The following is a 20419-nucleotide window of genomic DNA, read 5'->3' as shown; positions in this document are numbered from 1 at the left end:
GCATTGGGTCCAATGAAAATCTTTTGTGACAATACTGGAGCATTGCCTTGGCAAAGGAATCCAGATTTCACAAGACAACCAAGCACATCAAGAGACGCTTCAATTCCATCTTGTTGATATGAGTAGTCTATCATTCCTATTATTGATATGAGTAGTCTATCATTCCTATTAAGCCGGGATGTCACAAGAATAATGCAGATGTACAGCTTATTTATGGATCACCAATCATTTATTTTGGTTACCTTGTAACTATGACTCGTTTATCTTATTGCAATGATGTGCATGTTCTGTTTGCATTTTGTCTAAAAAATAATTATATTACTCTACTGACAGACCTTATATTTGGCTTTTATCAACAGTGGTGTGTTGATTAATGAGAAATACTTCTATCTTGGATTCCGTGGGCGTGTTGAGAACCAGTTTAATCCCAAGAACAGACTTGTGGTATGTACTATTTTGTTATGTTTTCAAATAGTTTGCCCCAAGCATGATTATATCATACAATTGCACTTCTACTGCAGGTGACCATTTTAACCATGTTTACTCTAATAACTCTATACTCAACAATCATCCCTATATCTCTTTATGTGTCCATTGGGGTATATTGTCCTCGATCTCATGTAGTGCATCCTATTATCAGACGTTTAGACATTATATTACCTTTGATATGCAGACGAGCAGATTCATTCACTGCGCACAGTTTATTAAAAATGATCTGAATATGTATCATGCTGAGAGCAACACCCCAGCTTTGGCCCGTACTTCTAATCTGAATGAGGAGCTTGGGCAGGTAATATCCCCTTACAAAAAATGTTTCAATGGTTTCATTTTGTCCAAGATGAATTTATTCTTTCTAGATTGGCTATTCACTACTGGAATCAGGGAATTTGCCATCAGCCAGTTCTTTGCCGTCAGCTATCAGAAAGCAGGCGGCAAAGAACCAGCTGATGGCAAACATATACTTTGCTATGCGCCAGTTCTTTGCCGTCTGCCAGCGAACGACAAAGGTCACGACAAAGGTCACAAAGGCAGATGGCAAAGAGCCCAGCTGGGCCCAACTGGACCCTGGCTTTGTTGCACTTACAATACAAGGAAGCGCCAATCTGTGGTTTGCCGCTTTCCAAATGGAAAACTTGTTCTCTACTGCAAGGTAATATAAGAAACAAACACTTGATATACCTTACATTTTTCAGATCGTTGCACTAACCTTGTACAACAACTTTTGTGTCATAGGGTGCTGATAATGTCATCTATGAATGTTTAGCTGATGGAAATTATGACATTAAAAAGACAAGCAGAGAACATCTAGAGCAATTTGGAATTGCTGGCTTGCGTACACTTTGCCTTGCTTATCGAGATCTCAGCATGGACAAATACAACAGCTAGAATGAGAAGTTCATGCAAGCTAAATCTTCTTTACGTGACCATGATAAGAAGCTTGTTGAGGCATGCATCACTATCTTTCTGAATACTTTACTAGTATTGATATTATATCTTCTTTTATTGAGTATATGTGCTGAATTGCGGTCCTTGTGATTTGATGTTCTGTTACTGCCTCTCCAATCCCTTCTATCGCTTGCCTGACTTCTTGGTTTACTGTCATCCATTATCGGACTTGAGTCTTGTATGCACTGCTGGGCATGTGTTTAAATTCCTGTGACCACTTCATAGTTTATGTATAAAAAATGTAATGTGGTTTAGAAATAATTGTTATATAGGAACATTTTCTGTAGCTCTACATTTTGTCATATATTGGAAGCCTCATTTTGGATTTATTTGATCTGGGCATTTCGTATAATCAAAAGTTAAATTTCTTTTGCGATTAGTTTAATTATTGAATTTACTTGACGAATAGGTCATTTTTGAATTTTCATTCTCGAATGCAAAACTCTTTCTGTGATTTCTATAATAGTGTAGTAGCAGAAGATGTTTTTAAACAGATTGTTCTAAAACCAAATCAGTGCCATTGTTGCACGTCTCTCTACTCCTATAAAAGACCCAGTTGGGGATGATGGTGTGCCTGCCATCCATCGTCATTTCTGACCATTCGATATACATCTAAAGCATGCAAGGTACTCCACATTTGCAGAAAACCCCTTAGTCTCTCTAGGCTAGCCCCATCTGTCCCCCATGTCATCCAAACAGATAAGAGGAACAGACATTGGGTAATTTCTTTTCAAGCCTGCAAACATGTAGCTGTCTCTTTTGGGTCCATTGTAACGCACATGCACTTTGCTAGTCCTATTTCAATATACTAACCTACATATTGATGGTCAATGTTTTAAACGGTGGACTGCATGAATCCGAGTATGCCATGACAACCTTTACTTAAGGGACAAAAGGAGTGATTTTTTAATGGGTGTCTTATTTCTCTCCAAAAGACAAAAATTAGACGAGTCTTATTGCCTGTGTAGTGAATAGTTGTTTAATAATTTTTGTTGCTAATTTGTAATCTTACCTTGCCATTGAATATTAGTACTTTATACATATTTATACATAATTTAGAAAAAATATCTGTATCCAGTTAATTCGATGTATATGTACCAAGGTAGGAAAGAGGATCATGAACAAAATAGACTGGTCCCTCTCTCTAAAACATTAAGCGTTTATTGAAAATCATCACAAGAATGCCACTGTCTGTGTATTCTGTCATATTATTAAGGACAGTGAGTTGTAAAAAGCATTTGAAGTTAATCTTTTCTGCTATTGCTGGGCCATAATGTGATATAATTTTCTTCTCATTTTTCTTCCAGGTGGCCGAATTGATTGAGAAGGACCTTATATTGATAGGTTGCACTGCTATTGAAGACAAATTGCAAGAAGGGGTGCTCAATTGGGGAGTACTAATTCAATTACACTTATTGAGGGAGTATCATTTAGATCAGGGAATAGCTCAATTGGGTTCTTGTGAGTAGAACTCACATTTTCCTTAGTATTTTGATTGGTGGGGGTATTAAGGGATTTATTTTGGCTGATATTTAGTCTTTATTCTTATATACCCCCTCTATCCCATAATATAAGATCTTATTACATCCAGTATGCTCACATATTGGATGTAATAATGTCTTATATGATGGGACGGAGGGAGTATCTAACAACATAAAATATTTTTAATTGTCTTACCTCTTATGTGGTTGTGTTGCTTTAGCCCCTCTGCCATGTTTATATGCGCCTTGGTATGTCTTTTTTGTTCTTTGTACTTTGGTTAAAGCATAATCAGCAATACAATTGTATCTGATTGTATTAAACCAACTTTTTGACTTGTGGCGTAATCTTTGTTATGGACCTTCCTTTCCATATATAATGTTCTGGCCATTTTCAGGGTGACCCTGTGGAAATTGCGCGAGTTATCAAAGAGTCGGTAAAACAGAGTCTAAGAAGTTACCTCGAGGAAGCCCACCGTTCCCTAAGTAACACATCGAAACGAAAGTTGGCTTTCATTATTGATGGAAGATGCTTGATGTATGCTCTAGATCCAGCTCTTCGTGTGAATCTTCTTGGTTTGAGTTTAATTTGTCACTCAGTTGTATGTTGTCGAGTTTCTCCACTGCAAAAGGCACATGTAAATTTCATTTCTTGCTGTTAGTGTTTATGCATGCCTTGCGTTTTACCCAGGGAAGTACTAACATCATGATGTGGTTACTGTGAACCTCCGCCTCCTGATGTCATGCAACTCTATTACGAGATGGCATTATTTCAGTGTAGCCGGCAGTATAGCGGCCTGGTTTCTGTTTATCTTTATATACTCAGCCATAATGACATCATTTGACAGACAGGTTGGTGAATTATGCACTAATCTATCTCTCTGCTGATGACCATCAGGGCCTAATAATCGTTTCTTTCTACAAATGCATAACTTCAGGCTGTGTTCCTTCTGCAGGAAAATGCATACTTTGTGATTTATGTTCTGATGAGTACCTTTTTCTTCTACCTGACACTAATTCTTGTTCCGGTCATCGCTCTCTTTGGTGACTTCCTATATCTATCGTAAGATACCACCTTTTCCTTTTGCACAATTATATGTTATTGTCATCTGGTTTTGATTCTGTCGGGTGGTAGGTACGACATATGCCAACGGGTGGCTTATCTTTGTGGGAACCAGTAAGACGTCGCCGGTGCCTGGAAGCGGGATGAGGCGAGGACACGCACGCCGGCGGATCTTACCCAGCTTCGGGGCTCTCCGAGGAGATAACACCCCTACTGCTGCTCTGCGGGGTCTCCGCATGATCACTCGATGAATCAAGTAGCTACACAACGCTCCTGGAGCTGTTTTGGGGGGAGGAGGAAGAAAGGGCACGGCTAGCCTGCTTCTTCTCCTTATGCGGTGTCTAGAACTAGCAGGGGGTCGAACCCTTTGCATGGGTGCCCCGGGGGGTTTATATAGGCCTACCCCCCGGGGGTACAATGGTAATCCGGCTGGGCGCGGGGCCCAGCCGTCTGTGACTGCACTCGCCGGCTTCTGCGCCGACTGCTGGGGCCCGCCGGCTGGTGGGTCCCGCCGGCTGCCAACTCCTTGGTCACTGTGGCTTCATCTTGCTGACGTGAGCTTCATCGTGGTAAGCGCGGCTACAGTACCGCCGCCTGCCGGGCGATCGCTGTAGCCTTACCGCGTCTTGTCTCCTTAATGGGGCGTCTTCTTCGAGGGAGGCGGCAAGCCGGCTGCGGGGAGCCGGCTCCGTCTCGGGCCGGCTGGTCGGAAGCGTGGCCGCCTTCGGCCGTCCCTCCGCGCGAAGGGGCCCACCGCCTGTGGGCCGCGCTGGCGGCCCGTCGTGGGTGACGCCAGGATCAACGTGGCTACAGTGCTGCGCCGGACGGGTCGTGCCTACCTCGTACGGCGCACTGTGCCAAGCGTGCCCCGGGATTCGAGGGTGGCAGGCTCTCCTGTAGCCACGCCCCGTCGCACCACCGTTAGTTTGGTGCAAACTTTGTGGGTACGGTCTTGACTGCTTTATGGCGAGCCGGCTCGAAGGAGTCGGCCTTCTCACAGCCGGCTTCTTGGAGTCGGCCCTTTCATGAGGGCTAAAGTCGGACCGCCTTCCGAAAGCCGGCCTTGATCTCAGCCGGCTAGTGGAAGGCGGCCCCAGGTCTTGGGTTCTCGAGAGCCGGGCAAGCTCGTAATTTTTGCAGAAGGGCCAGAGGAAGCCGGCTAGGCTACCCATGGCTATTTCCTCCGACAGTAGTCCCCAAAGCTGATCGAGCTCCGAGGCGAACAAGGGGACGAGAAGCTTGGTCAGCTTCCTATCCTGAAGGGCCGGCTTCACGGGCGTACGCCGACTTCTGATAACCCGCGTAAGCGGGAGGAGAGGGGGCCTGCATGCTGACCACGGGCCCTCTCACGGCCACGTGGCGGCAGGATTCTGCGAGCGCACGCGCGCGATGGGACGCCGCCGCAGGCCCGGGCCCGCCACTCGCGAGCCTCGGTCCGGGCGCGGATCTCCCGTGGCCCACAGGGCCGCTCGCCTTCTCAAGGCAGTTTCGCCTCGCCATTAAGGATCGGTAATCGTGGGGCGTGGGAAGTGGGCACGATCGACCCCCACGCTTCCCCACGCCACGCCTCCTCGACTCCGTCACGTGAGCCTATAAGTAGGGGGAGGAGAGGGAGCGACAGAGGTTCGCGCGCTCCCTCCCACTCCGTCCCCCCTAGCCCTCGTCTCCTTACTCTCGCTGCCGCCGCAGCCTCCTCCTCAACGCCGTCGCGTCTCCACGCCACCTCGTCGCCATGGCATTGTCAAGCTCTTGGGACGGCTCCAACATCCATGAAGATCACGTGGAGTTCCTTCGCCAGACCCGGCGCCTGCCCGGTGCCGACAACGTTCAGGTCCGTCTGGCGCCCGAGAGGGAGATCTCGCCGGCGCCGGAGGAGGGCGAGCGGGTCGTCTTCCGCTCGCACTGCCTGCGCGGCTTCGGCCTCCCGGCGAGCGGGTTTCTTCGTTCCTTCCTCGACTTCTACAACCTCCAGCTGCATCACCTCACGCCCAATGCGGTGATGCTGCTGTCGGCCTTCGTCTCCCTCTGCGAAGGCTTCTTGGGGCTGCTCCCCACGCTGGAGCTCTGGGGAGAATTCTTCCAGAGCAAGCTCGGCACGATCGTCGTCGGCGTGCCCGCCCCCTGCGGAGCCTTCATCGCCATGAGGAGGGCGAGCGAGAACAATCCGTTCCCGCCCATCCCCCTGATCCAATCGGTGAAGGTCTGGCAGAGATCTTACTTCTATGTGAAGAACGTTGCCGAGCAAGAAGACTACATCAACTTGCCGGCTTACGTAGCCGGCCCGCCGGCTGGGAGGCAGCCCTCGTGGAGCTTCCGATCCCGATCGTTGTCTCCGGCCGGGAACGTCGCCATCTCCCGGCTTTGGGTGCTCATTCAGTCGGAAGGCCTGCGCGGGGCCGACTTGGTGGCCGCCTTCGTGGAGCGCCGGATCCTTCCTCTCCAGAGCCGGCCCCACATGATGTGTCAGATGAGCGGCCGGTTCGACCCAAGCTGGCTCAGCACATGGGAGATGCCCCACGCGGAGGTGGCGCTTATGGTCAACTACATCGCCAATTGCAAGCACAGCGGGGACTGGCAGTACGGCAAGGCGCCGTACTCTCGCGCGAATCCTCCACCCGTGGTAAGCTTCTCTCTTTATCCTCTTTTTTGTCGTCAGCCGGCTTCGCGACGGCCGGCTTCTGACCTTCCGGCTCTCTGTGCAGAACCCTCTTCTCCCGCCGCCGGCCGGGGCGGCAGGGATCGAGCGCCAGTACGTCCCCGACCGCACGATGGATGATGTTGACGACCCGGACTTGGGGGCGGCCGCCATGGAAGACGCCGTCGTGGGGGACAGCGCCGAGCTCGGAGGCTCGAAGTTCACCGCAAGCTTCGAGGACTGGCCGGACGACTTTGAAGCTGAAGTCGTTCCGCGCCGCCAGCCGGCGGCCGACCAACAGGGCGCCGGCTCGTCCGTCGCGCCGGCTTCCGGCGGCGCGCAGAAACGTCGGGCCACTCTAGGCCTCTTCGGCAGTCGGCCGAAGAAGTCCAAGCCCTCCGCCACGATGACGAAGCGAGAAGAGGCGGCCGCGAAGGCGGCCCGCTTCCGCAAAGCCGTGAAATAGCCCCAGGCGGTCTCGGCGTAAGTTTTTAACCGCTTGCTGTAGTCTCGTCGTTGTTCTTTTTTCTTCAAATGTACTCTTAGCTTTCTTCGTTTGCTGGACAGGGCGCCGCTTTCTCTCGAGCGGGGCCCAGGCGGCTCCATTGTGGGGCCGGCTGTAGGTTCTTCGAGCTCCCGCCACGTGGACCCCCGCGCCGATCTTAGGGAGGCCACTGAGCGGAACGCCCGCGAAGCGCGGGAGGAGCGCGAGGCGGCGGAGAAGGCGGCCGCCCAGGCGGCAAAGGGGCAGGCTGAAGCCATAGCCAAGGTCCAGAAGGAGGCGGCTCCTGCAGAGACGGAGGCGGAAAGCTCGCGCAGCCAGCCTCCGCTGCTCGCCGTTCCCCTCCGAGCCGTGGCCCCCAACACCCCGTTGCCCATGGCGGAGGAGATCATCCAAGCCCCGCCGCTGTTGGAGAGGGAGGAGGAGCCCGTGGTCTTGGCCGGGAGAACGCCGCCTGCGGCGCCAACCGGGGCAGGCCAAGGCAGTCGATCGCCAGCGGCGCCGGAGGAGCCGGCCGGAGGTGAGCCAGGGAGCCGGGCCGGCCTCAAGGTGCAGCTGGCGACGGGCCGGCGTGCTGAAGGAGGCGCCGCTCCGCCGGAGTTGCGCCGAGCCGCGGGCGCAGGCCAGCCGGCAGGAGATCTGGAGGTGGCCAGCTCCGCCATGTCCGAGTGGACTTCCATCGGGGGGACCGGCGAGCTAGAAGCAGCGGCTCAAGGGGTCCGGAGCCGGCTACGAGCTCAAGCCGCGCTGCAGCAGCAGCTCAACTAAGAGTTCTCGTCGACACGAACCTCTGTCCGGGTAAGTCCTTCGCTCTTGGCTGCTTTGCTTTCTTGATTTCTTCCGTGGGGGCGCGTCAGCGCACCCACTGGGTGTAGTCCCCGAGATTCGGGCCGACTGCTGCGCAGTCGGGTCGGATCTTTCTCGACGGCCACCTTACTTTGCTTTATTTCTAAACTTTCAGGAATACCACAACCTTCGTGTTGCCGCCTTCGACTCCCAGGCTCGAGAGCTGAGCCGGCGGACCAACGACCTGGCCGACAGCCGAAGTAAGTACTTGGTTTGTTTGTCTCCTGTGGGGGCGCGCCAGCGCACCCACTGGGTGTAGTCCCCGAGATTCAGGCCGACTGCCGCGCAGTCGGGTCGAATCTTTCTTGACGACTCCTTTCTTATTGATTTTTCTTCTTCTTTGTCTTCAGGGGCCAACGCTGACTTGAGGAAGGAGCTTGGCGAAGCGAAGGTCGCCCTTTTCGCCAAAGAGGCCGAGTGCACTGCCTTGGCCCAGGAACGGGATCGCCTGGCCAAGAAGCTGGCCGACCAAGAGGAGAGCCACAAAACGGCCCTTCAGGCGGCGAAGGAGAGCGAAGCCGCCGTGCTGGCGGAGTATGAGATAGCGGCGGCGACCTGGTCCGAGACCCGGCGAGGCCTGGAGGAAGGCTACGGCCGGATTGAAGACTTGATCGACGGTAAGCTGCTTTCCACGGCCTTCCCCCGTCCCTTGCCGTCTGGGTTTTTTGACTTATCTTGGACTGCTGCTTGTTGTTTCTTGCAGATTACTTCCCGGGCTACTCCGTCTTCGCTGCCCAAACCATCGAGGCTCATCGCGAAGTGCGCCGTCAAGCGGGGGCCGACATTGCGCCGGATGCAAACCGGACCCTTGAGGAGCAGCTTCTGGCTGTCCAGGCGCGGCTGCAGCTGGCCCACCGGATGCTCCGCCGGCTCCAACGTGCCGGGGCGCAAGTGCTGGCCGCCCTCTGGCCTGGCGAGACGATCCCCCGCACCCCGAGCCGAACTGCCGACTGGCTGGAAGTCGAAGTCGGATGCTTCGAGGCTTGGAAGGCGTCAGCGGCCCGCCTCGGAGCCGGGCGGGTGTTGGAATTCGTACGGGCTTGGTACCCAGGACTGAGCCTGGACCAGCTGCGTACTTGGCGGATGGAGGCCGACGCGGAGCTGGAGGAGGTGAGGCCGGCTATCGCCCAGCGAGCTTCAACGATCGCCGAGTGCACCGACATCAGCGTTTTCGCACCCGAAATCGATGATGACGGTGTCGCGCAGCCGGAGGAGTGGTTCGGGCTGAACCCGGCGGTGGGCGAGGACTCGGCGGAGGAGATCGCCTCCAGCGACGAGGGCGAAGAGGACGAAGACGACGACGGCGGAGACGTCGAGCCGGCTGGTGGAACAACCAGCCGACCTCAGGCCGACCGTGCCTCCAGCAACGAGGCGCGTGGAAGCACGCCCTCTGCGGGAGGCGGCGACCAAGCCGAAGTTCGTCAGCCGGCCGCTCCTTCAGCCGGCGCGACCGTCTCCGCCAACCAGTCGGCCGCTCCGCCAGCCTGACCTGCCGTCTTTATCTTTCCTGCTTTGTTGTCTTTGAACAATCTTTGTTAAGTTTCGCAGTTCCACCCACTGGGGTTGTATCCAAACTATGTTGAATGCTGGCCTCTTGGAGGTCTTTTTATGTAAATATTATCACGTGCATGTTTGGTTTCCATTCACGTATGCTTGTTTGTCCTTAGGCTTTTCCTTTGCCGCCTTCCCTCTTTGGGGAGGCAAGTACTTGAGCTTTCTTGGATTTAAAGTAAAGTGAATGGAAACCGGCCGGCCGGCTGCTCTGGTAGCCGGTCGACGGTGTGGGAGAAACCGGCTTTGTTATATTAGTCCGTTAGTCCCTAGCCGTTTTTCGTGTGGGCGGTCGTTCCTACCTTTGACCCTTGCCAGTCGGACAACCGATTCTTCGAACTGCGACTTTGGCAAGGGAAGGCTTGAGAGCCGGCACACTACTTGTCTGACTGCAGGTAGGACTTCTAATATAACTTCAGTCGGCCAGTCCCCGAGCCGACTAGTCGGACTCGGTGCCGGACAGAATAAGTAAATGATACGACAAGCATGATATTTTCATTCATAAATAAGGGATGGCAGTCCCCGAGCCTTCCTCGGGGAGCCTATTGTCTTGTACTTAATACAAAAGTTGGCGTGATACATACTGCCTTTCAACTGTAAAATCTTCGAAGGAGGTTGGCGTTCCATGGCCGTTCCGACTCCTTGCCGGAGTCGTCTCTCTTGCGTGCCTTCGGCTTCTGCGCGTCGATCAGGTAGTAGGAGTCGTTGCCTAGAGCTCTGCTGATGACGAAGGGGCCTTCCCAAGGGGCTGAGAGCTTGTGCTGGCCGGCTGTTCGCTGAATCAGCCGGAGCACAAGGTCGCCCTCCTGGAAGGATCTTGGCCTGACCTTCCGGCTGTGGTAGCGGCGTAAACCCTGCTGGTAAATGGCAGACCGGCTGAGGGCTAACAGCCGGCTTTCTTCCAGCAGGTCGACGCCGTCTTCTCGTGCTTCCTTGGCCTCCGCTTCCGTGTACATGGTTACTCGAGGCGAGTCGAATTCGATGTCAGTTGGGATGACCGCCTCGGCACCGTACACAAGGAAGAAGGGGGTGAAGCCGGTTGACTTGTTGGGTGTAGTGCGCAGACTCCAGAGGACAGCCGGCAGCTCATCGAGCCAACAGCCGGCCGAGCGCTCCAGAGGTACAACCAATCGGGGCTTGATGCCGGAGAGGATGAGGCCGTTGGCTCGCTCGACCTGGCCGTTTGACTGCGGATGGGCGACGGACGCTAAGTCCAGCCGGATGCCTTGGGCTGCACAGAAACGTGCCAAGGCTCCTTTGGCGAAGTTCGTGCCATTGTCGGTGATGATGCTGTGCGGCACGCCATACCGAGTTGTTATGTCTGCGATGAAGGTCACGGCAGTCGGCCCATTCAACTTCTTGATCGGCTTTGCTTCAATCCACTTGGTGAATTTGTCCATGGTGACGAGCAGATGCGTCATGCCGCCGCGCGCCGTCTTGAATGGGCCCACCATGTCCAGTCCCCAAACGGCAAAGGGCCAAGTGAGGGGAATGGTCTTGAGTGCCGAGGCCGGCATGTGTTGCTTGGAGCTGAAGAGCTGGCATCCCTTGCAATGCTTGACTAGTTCTTTGGCGTCGTCCAAAGCAGTCGGCTAGAAGAAACCATGGCGGAAGGCTTTGGCGACAAGTGATCTTGAGGCCGCATGGTGGCCGCACTCTCCTTGGTGAATGTCTGCGAGGATTTCAATGCCCTTCTCTTGCTCGACGCATCGCTGGAGGACTCCGGTGACGCTGCGCTTGAGTAGTTCTCTGTTGACGATTGTGTACGCTCCGGCTCGACGCTGGACTTGTCTTGCTTCTGTTTCGTCAGCCGGCAGGTCTTGGTTCACTAAGAAGTTGAGGATGGACTGAGCCCAAGACGGAGTCGCGATTTCTTCTACTGCCAAAGTGGCTACTGCCACTAGGGTGGGCGGGCTGGGCGGTGAGGTGCTGGAGTCGGCCGCCGGCTGTAGTGCTGGTGCAGTCCCCGGGCTGGCTACCGCAGTCCCCGAGCCAGCTGCCGAAGTCCCCGGGCCGGCTACAGGGGTCTTGAGGTCGGCTACTTGATTCTTCGAGCCGGACCTGGCCGCATCGGGGTCAGGCGGCACGAAGATGGAATCGGATTCCGGAGACGGCTTGATAGACGGCTTGAGTAGGCGTTGTAGAGCGACGCCGGTTGGAATTGCTTGCCGGGTGGAGCCTATTCGGGCCAAGGCATCGGCTGGCTCGTTGTCGGCTCGAGGTACGTGGAGGAACTCGCACCCTTCAAAGTATCCGCTGAGTTGTTGGACCAGGAAACGGTAGCTCGCCATATTCACGTCCTTGGCGTCCCAGTCACCGGATGACTGCTGGACTACCAGGTCCGAGTCTCCATAACATAGGATCCGGCGAATGCCAAGCTCTTTGGCAAGCCAGAGCCCGTGTATGAGCGCCTCGTACTCGGCCACATTGTTGGAGGCGGCGAAGTGGATCTGTAGCACGTATTTGAGCTTGTCGCCTTTGGGAGAGGTAAGGACGATGCCGGCTCCCAAGCCGGTGCGCATCTTGGACCCGTCGAAGTGCATGCGCCAATGGGTGGAGTCCGGAGCCGGCGGCAGGTACTGGGTCTCGGCCCAGTCGACGAGGAAGTCGGCCAGCGCTTGGGACTTGATGGCGGTGCGGGGCTGGTAGAAGATTGTGTAAGGGGCCAGCTCGATTGCCCATTTCGTGACCCGGCCGGATGCATCCCGGCTGCCTATGATCTCGGCTAGCGGGGCAGTGCATACGACTGTGACGGGATGCTCTTGAAAGTAGGGCTTCAGCTTCTTGGCGGTGAAGTACACGCCGTAACACATCTTTTGGTAGTGCGGGTAGTTCTGCTTTGAGGCGGACAGCACCTCGCTCAAATAATACACCGGCCTCTGGACCGGCTGGGCTCGGCCTTCTTCCGGGCGCTAGACTACGATGACGGTGCTGACCACCCGGCTGGTTGTAGCGATGTAAAGGAGCATGGGCTCTTTCTCAGTCGGCGCTGTGAGGACAGGCGGCGTGGCCATCATCTTCTTCAACTCGTGGAAAGCTTGGTCGGCCTGGTCGTTCCACTCGAAGTGAGTGCTCTTCTTCATGAGGCGGTAGAGGGGGAGGGCCTTTTCTCCGAGCCGGCTCATGAAGCGGTTCAAGGAGGCTAAGCACCCGGTGAACTTCTGAATGTCTCGAAGCTTGGTGGGGATCGCCATTCTCTCGATGGCCTTGATCTTCGCTGGGTTGCATTCGATGCCGCGTTCGGAGACTAGGAAGCCTAGGAGCTGGCCGGCTGGCACCCCGAACACGCATTTCTCGGGGTTGAGCTTGATTTGGAACCGGCGCAGGTTCTCAAATGTTTCCTTGAGGTCTTCCAGCAAGGTGCCACGCTTCTCTGTCTTCACCACGATGTCGTCCACGTAAACGTGGGCATTCCTGCCGAGCTGCTTGAGGAGGCACTTCTGCATGCAACGCTGAAAGGTGGCACCGGCATTTCTCAAGCCGAATGTCATAGTCAGGTAGCAGAAGGCTCCGAACGGCGTGATGAAGGCGGTCTTCAGGCGGTCATTTGGGTCTAGCTTTATCTGGTGATATCCAGAGTAAGCATCCAAAAAACTCAACAGCTCGCATCTGGCTGTGGAGTCTATCACTTGGTCTATCCTTGGCAGGGCGAAAGGATCTTTGGGGCAGGCTTTATTGAGACTTGTGTAGTCTATACACATGCGCCACTTGTTATTCTTCTTCAGCACAAGGACCGGGTTGGCGAGCCACTCTGGAAAGAAAACTTCCATGATGAAGCCGTCCGCCAAGAGCCGGGCTATCTCCTCCCCTACAATCCTGCGCTTCTTCTCTGACAGCCGGCGAAGGGGTTGTCTGACCGGCTTCGCGTCTTCTCGAACATGCAGTTTGTGCTCGGCGAATTTCCTCGGAACACCCGGCATGTCCTTGGGGGACCATGCGAAGATGTCCCGATTCTCACGGAGGAAATCGGCGAGCTCGCCTTCCTATTTGCTGTTCAGGTTTGCCCCGATGACGGCAAACCTCTCCGAACGCTCGGGGTCAAGAGGTATCTTCTTCGTCTCCTTGGCCGGCTGAAAAGACCCTTGAGTATCATGCTCCTTGGGGTCGGGGGACATGGCCGACTGCTTGCCGGCCATGGCCACGACTCGGTCCAGCATCTTCTTCTCTTCGGCGATCACAAGGGACTCGGCCAGCCGGCTGCTGGCCGCGGCGCACTCGGAGGACTTCTTGTAGTCGCCGGCTACGGTGATGACGCCTTTGGTGCTTGGTATCTTCATCTTGAGGTATGCATAGTGGGGAACCGCCATGAATTTGGCCAAGGCAGGTCGGCCCAGCAATGCATGGTAAGGGCTCTCCAGGTCCACCACTTCAAACCAGATCGCTTCCCGGCGGAAATGCTCCTTGTCCCCAAAAAGTACATCAATCTTGATTTTGCCAATGGGGGCGCAGGACAGGCCGGGTACGATGCCGTGGAACACTGTCCGAGTGGGCGTGAGCTGTTTTGTCTTGACGTTCAACTTCTCCAGGGTGTCACGATACAAGATGTTGATGCTGCTCCCGCCGTCTATCAACACACGAGAGAAGCGGGCGGCGCGCCTGTCCGTTGCCAGGGTGGCTTCCAGGACCAAAGCATAAGAGCCAGGAGACGGCATCACCTCCGGATGGTCGGCCCGGCTCCAGCTGATGGGCTTTTCTGACCAATGCATGTGTTCAGCGGGGTTGGCAGCGACCACGCTGACTTCCTGGTGCTCTCGGCGTTTGCTGCGCCGGTCTTCGGGCTGGCTGGTGAAGACGACGTAGGTTGCTTGCTCGTCAGGGAATTTGTCGTGCACGGCTCCGACTGCAGGCCGAGCGGCCGGAGGCGGCGAAGGCGGAGGCGGCGGGCCGGCAGGCGGAGGCGGCAAGAGCCCCTCGCCCTTAGAGATTCGGGTGAGCCAGTTGCACTTCCGGGTCATGTGGTTGGACGGCTTCGCGCCATTGTGGAACTTGCAAGGGGCGTCAAGGGTTTGCTCGTAGGAGAAGGCGGGCTGCCAAGCCGGCCTGCCGCCCTTGGGCTTCTTGGGCGCCGGTCGTTCTTCAGGCGGCGCATCTTCGACCGTGGCCACCTGCCGGCTAGCAGGAGGCGGCGCAGGGCCCTTGCGCTTGTTGTCGTTCGAGTTGGGGTGTCGGCCAGGCTCTCCAGCCGGCATCTTGGGCGCCGGGTTGAGCACCTTCCCGGACGCGTCTACCCGAAGCTCGGTCTTCATCGAGGAGTCGGCGGTGGCGTACTTGTCGGCTATGTCCAGAAGCTCGTCGAGGGTAGCCGGCTCGTCGCAGAGGAGCTTGTGCTTGAGGAGGGTGCCTTCTCGGCATCCGGCTGTGAAGTACTCTATGGCTTGCACCTCGTGCACCCCTTCACAGGAGTTGCGGAGCTCGGCCCAACGCGTGAGGTAGTCGCGAGTGGACTCGGCGGGGCCTTGTACGCACAAGGAGAGTTGTCTGGGCTTGGGAGCCCGCTTGTAGGTGCTGGTGAAGTTGCGGATGAAGGCTTCTGTGAAGTCTAGCCAGCTGTTGATGCTACGCGGCTTGAGGCTGTTGAGCCAGGTCCGCGCCGTGCCCTGCAGCATGAGGGGCACGTACTTCACGGCGACTCGCCGGTTGCCGTTGGCTATGCTAACTGCGGTGGAGTAGTCGATCAACCAATCCTCCGGCTTCACGGAGCCGTTGTACTTGGGCGTGTTTCTTGGGAGCGAGAACCCTTTGGGAAAGGGCTCGTCGCGGATGCGGGGGCCAAAGCAAGGCAGGCCGACATCGTCTTCTTCTTCCAATGCTAGGGATCGCGCGAGGCGGTCGAGCCGATGACGGGCGTCGTTCTCGCCGATTCCTTCGCGGCGGCCCAGCCGGCCGCTGAGAGTCGGGTGCGCCACTGGCGGTGAGGCGGGATATCTCTCTCCACGGGGCGGAGGCGGAGGCGGGTCGCCCCGCCACTCCATGGCTCGGGGATGACTGTCCGCGTCCCGCTCGATGGAGACCCGGGTCCGGCTGCGGCTAGAAGCCGGCTCCTTCTCGCGTCGCGCGCGGGTATCGCTCGTAGCCGGCGTCCGGGACGTCGCGCCGTGCTCTCGGCGCAGGGGAAGGCTTTCCGCGCGAGCGTCGGCTTCGTGCCGCTGCGTGGCGGCGTCGATCAACTGCTGGATGCGCCGGGTCATGTGGGGAAGGTCTTCGGGCTCCACGCCGTCCAGCTCGTCTACGGCCGCCTGGGCGGCACGCAAGTTCTCGAGCGGAGTGGCATAGACCGGGCGGTTGACTCCCAGCGTGTCGGCGATGACGGCGCCGCGTTGCTTGACAAGGCCGGCCCGGCTTGGCCCGCCCGGGGCCGGCGTGCCGAAGGCGGCGCGGTCAGCCTCGCGCCGGTAGGCCTCAGTGAGGCGTCTTACGGAGGCCAGCCTCCGGCCCTCTGCGAGGAGAGCGAGGCGGCGTGCTTCCAGCGCTTCGTCGTCGGCGTCGGCCGGGAGAGGAGCGGACAAGTCGTGGGCCGCCGCGCGCGAGGCGTCGTGGGCGCTCTCGTCGGCCGGGCCGCTGTGGCCGACAACCATCACTTCGGCGATGACAGCACCGTGGCCGTCGGCTCGAGGAAGCGGGTTGTTGTAGATCGCGACATTGGTGGGGAAGGCGTCGTAGGAGGCCGTGTCGGAGTCGACAGGCATCGGGTCGGTGGAACCAACCGACTCCAGGTCCGCAGCGGGCTCGCTGGAGACATGGAGCTGGCCGAGAAGGTTGGCGAGGCAGTCAGTGCCCGCATTGGAGGCGAGCTCGTCGGGGAGATCGGCGAGGCCGCTTGCCGCGCAGATGCTGGTGACGCCTTGCAGCGCGTCGTGGCAAGCGCCATTGGGCGTGCCGGGCTGGCTACGCTCGCTGGGGAGGAAGAGGGTTCCCGTCTAGAACAGGTCTCCGGACGACGGTGCGCCTGGCCCCACGGTGGGCGCCAAATATCGGGTGGTAGGTACGACATATGCCAACGGGTGGCTTATCTTTGTGGGAACCAGTAAGATCGCCGGTGCCTGGAAGCGGGATGAGGCGAAGACATGCACGCCGGCGGATCTTACCCAGCTTCGGGGCTCTCCGAGGAGATAACACCCCTACTGCTGCTCTGCGGGGTCTCCGCATGCTCACTAGATGAATCAAGTAGCTACACAACGCTCCTTGAGCTGTTTTGGGGGGGAGGAGGAAGAAAGGGCACGGCTAGCCTGCTTCTTCTCCTTGTATGGTGTCTAGAACTAGCAGGGGGTCGAACCCTTTGCATGGGTGCCCCGGGGGGTTTATATAGGCCTACCCCCCGGGGGTACAATGGTAATCCGGCTGGGCGCGGGGCCCAGCCGTCTGTGACTGCACTCGCCGGCTTCTGCGCCGACTGCTGGGCCCGCCGGCTGGTGGGTCCCGCCGGCTGCCAACTCCTTGGTCACTGTGGCTTCATCTTGCTGACGTGAGCTTCATCGTGGTAAGCGCGGCTACAGTACCGCCGCCTGCCGGGCGATCGCTGTAGCCTTACCGCGTCTTGTCTCCTTAATGGGGCGTCTTCTTCGAGGGAGGCGGCAAGCCGGCCGTGGGGAGCCGGCTCCGTCTCGGGCCGGCTGGTCAGAAGCGTGGCCGCCTTCGGCCGTCCCTCCGCGCGAAGGGGCCCACCGCCTGTGGGCCGCGCTGGCGGCCCGTCGTGGGTGACGCCAGGGTCAACATGGCTACAGTGCTGCGCCGGACGGGTCGTTCCTACCTCGTACGGTGCACTGTGCCAAGCGTGCCCCGGGATTCGGGGGTGGCAGGCTCTCCTGTAGCCACACCCCGTCGCACCACCGTTAGGTGGGTGCAAACTTTGTGGGTACGGTCTTGACTGCTTTATGGCGAGCCGGCTCGAAGGAGTCGGCCTTCTCACAGCCTGCTTCTTGGAGTCGGCCCTTTCATGAGGGCTAAAGTCGGACCGCCTTCCGAAAGCCGGCCTTGATCTCAGCCGGCTAGTGGAAGGCGGCCCCAGGTCTTGGGTTCTCGAGAGCCGGGCAAGCTCGTAATTTTTGCAGAAGGGCCAGAGGAAGCCGGCTAGGCTACCCATGGCTATTTCCTCTGACAGATTCCTTTCAGTTTACATACTGAATCAACCGTCTCCTGTCTCTCATACTCGGTTGGTTTTCCAGGATTCAGCGATGGCTATTCCCCTATGACTACCAAGTTGTTCAAGAGATGCACAAGGATGACCCCCATGAATACAGCATGATACGTCTTCTAGAGAGGAGCCGCTTGAGCCCTGAAGAAGCAAGAAGCTATGCGATTTCCATGCTCCCCCGAGAGAACTCCAAGCACACTGGTTTTGCTTTCGACTCCCCGGGCTATGAGTCATTATTTTCATCACAGCAAGGTGTCTGTGTGCCTCACAAGCCATGGGATGTCGCAAGGAGAGCCAACATGAAGCAGCAGCGGCAGCAGCCACAACGAACAGGAAGATCCTAATCCTGGATTCATGTAAAAAGTTTTGTACATCATGTTCTTTTGCCGCAGACCACATGATTGTGTATAAGTAGCCTTGTAGCCTTTTATATTGTTTGTCACCCAATATGCTATGCTAGCGATGTTAGTAGGTGGCCATTGATCCTGTTGGCTGAAGAATCAGGTAGGCATGCACTTGGTTAAACAAAGTGGAAACTGGGAAATGCAGTTAGCAAAATTCTTTGTGACTTTTACAGAATTGGATGTTACTGAAATTTGTCTTGTCTTTGTAATGAAATCTTGCTTGGTTACAGAATGAATGAAGTGCCGTTGTGTTCCGGCCGTCCGATTGATCGCATAGATCTTGATGCTTTTGCTGGGTTGCCATGTCAGATTTGCCCCCCGTTTGCTCCCTGACTCTCAATGTGCAAACACTCTTCTTTCTGTCGAGCAACGTCCTAGCACCAAATGATAAATGATAAGTGCCACACATCAGGATTTTAGGATTCGGGCAGATCGTGTCAGTTGATGTCAAATCATTTGCGTGGATCTTGAAGCACATCGGGTTGCCAAGTCATGTTTTTCGATCGTTTGGTGTAGGACGAGTCTGAATGAAAGCACCTTCATGACAACTCAACTGTCTCGCCTTATCCACACCATCGTTGTGGCATTTCTTTCCCCTCATCGTCCTCATAGAGAGGGAGATGAGCTGCTCGCCGACATGTTTCTCCTCATCTCCATGCCCGACAGAGAGGGGTGTCAGGACCCAACTAAAGAATGCACAATGATTTCAGTTATATTTGAATCTCCCGTACCGCTTCGTTGTGAAGGAAGGCCCTGGATCGCGTCCATCCCGCATCGGACGGCTACCCCTGACGTGCGAGTCGTTGTTCACTTTCCGGCAAGGATTAATGATCCCCTGCCTCCATTTTACTTTCTTACTTTCTTCCAACTTTTAAGGCTGTAAAGCCAAGGTTCCAACTCGATATATAGGGTTTTCCCCTCCGCCGCTGATGTTCCTGGCCGGCCCTAGGTTCCTTTGGTTTTGTACTAAAACTCCCAGATTTGATCCATAAAGTGAGCTAGTTCGAGTGAAATTCATCTCCTGATTTCTGAATATTATTCTTCAGATTCCTCTGGGTTTGACAAGTGGTAATCAGAGCCCGGTTCTTCTCCTTGGCGGCGAAATCCGGTGCCGAGGTGGAGTTGGAGGGGCCGTAAAATCCTCCACTTCTCACCGGTGACATTGGGGCGACGGTGGATCCCCGACGACGAGTGGCGGCGGTGAGAAATTTGGTACAGGTTTGGGCGTGGGAAGTGCTTGCAGATTCGGTGTACTCTCTCACCCTCCCTCCCATATTCGGTGTACTCCCGGTGGCGCGGTGTTGGCAGTGGTGCAGGCTGCGGCAGGATCGAAGGCCAAGGTCAGGTTGCAGCTCTGAGTGTGGTAAAATTCCTTCCTTCGCAGGCAGATCACCTATAGAGAGGTCACTTAGCATCCTGCTAGTTCTAAACCCCCCGCTCTTCCTTCATCCAAGCATGACTGGCCCTACTGATTCTTCTTCTACTGAGATCCTAGAAATGCAATATTTGCAATTGGATGTCAGAACCCTCCAGCAACACAGAGAGAGTGACATGCAAGACTTTGAAGATCTCAGAGAGCATGTCACCAAAAACTTTCAATCCTTGTAGAAAACCTTGGAGAACTACAGGGCACACTGAACAACTTCATCTCCGGGTTTCCCAAACCTAGAGAAACCCCTCTAAGTCTCCAAGATGTTGCACAGGGCAGTGGCCAACATCAAACTCCTCAAGGCCCACTCCACAAACCAGATGTGGTCCCCCAAACACCTCCAACTGCTGGATTTGCAGTACTAGTGGACAAGAATACTGGCAAAGAGCTTAACTTGGATGGAAGCAACAAAATCCCATATACACACCCACACTTTGCTGAAAACAGAAACCCTGTTCCTGAAGCAAGAGCTCCTACTGCTGGTAACCAAGCACTGAATGCACAACAGCTAATGCAGCTGGACCAGGGGCAGGCTGATCAAGCCCCACAAAAAGAAGCAAGAGTGGGAAATGTGTAGAGAGATCAGGTGCAAGATAACAGAAGACCTCTTGCAATAATCAAGCCAGCAAAATACAACATCCCTGAATTTGATGGCAATGGAACTGATTCCTAGATACAAACTATTGATCAGTATTTTGAGGCTGCTAGAACACCACTTGAGCAGAAAACTGAAATTGCAGTAACATACCTTAAAGGCCCTGCAATTGAATGGTGGAGGGGAACTAAAATTGTTGCCAATACACTGCACTGGTATAGGTTTTGTAGGCTCATTGGTGACAGGTTTGCAGAGACCTCTGCTTGTGATAATGTGAGATCATTTCATGCCCTTACTCAAACAGGATAAGTCAATGAGTATGTACTCAAGTTTGAGCAG

General features: G+C 55.5%; 1 protein-coding gene across 1 annotated transcript; it reads left to right on the top strand.

The window, feature by feature from the left end:
* Window positions 1-3637: 3637 nt before the first annotated feature.
* On the top strand, window positions 3638-18265 carry LOC125554107 (phospholipid-transporting ATPase 3-like). The gene is made up of 3 exons (XM_048717715.1): window positions 3638-3776; window positions 3881-3987; window positions 17684-18265. The coding sequence occupies exons 1-3, from the start codon at window positions 3663-3665 to the stop codon at window positions 17994-17996; spliced, it is 534 nt and encodes a 177-aa protein (XP_048573672.1). The 5' UTR covers window positions 3638-3662; the 3' UTR covers window positions 17997-18265.
* Window positions 18266-20419: the final 2154 nt, after the last annotated feature.

This window comes from Triticum urartu, chromosome 4 (genome assembly GCF_003073215.2).
Source record: "Triticum urartu cultivar G1812 chromosome 4, Tu2.1, whole genome shotgun sequence".
Taxonomy (NCBI): domain Eukaryota; kingdom Viridiplantae; phylum Streptophyta; class Magnoliopsida; order Poales; family Poaceae; genus Triticum; species Triticum urartu.
This window is presented reverse-complemented; position numbering and strand designations above follow the sequence as displayed.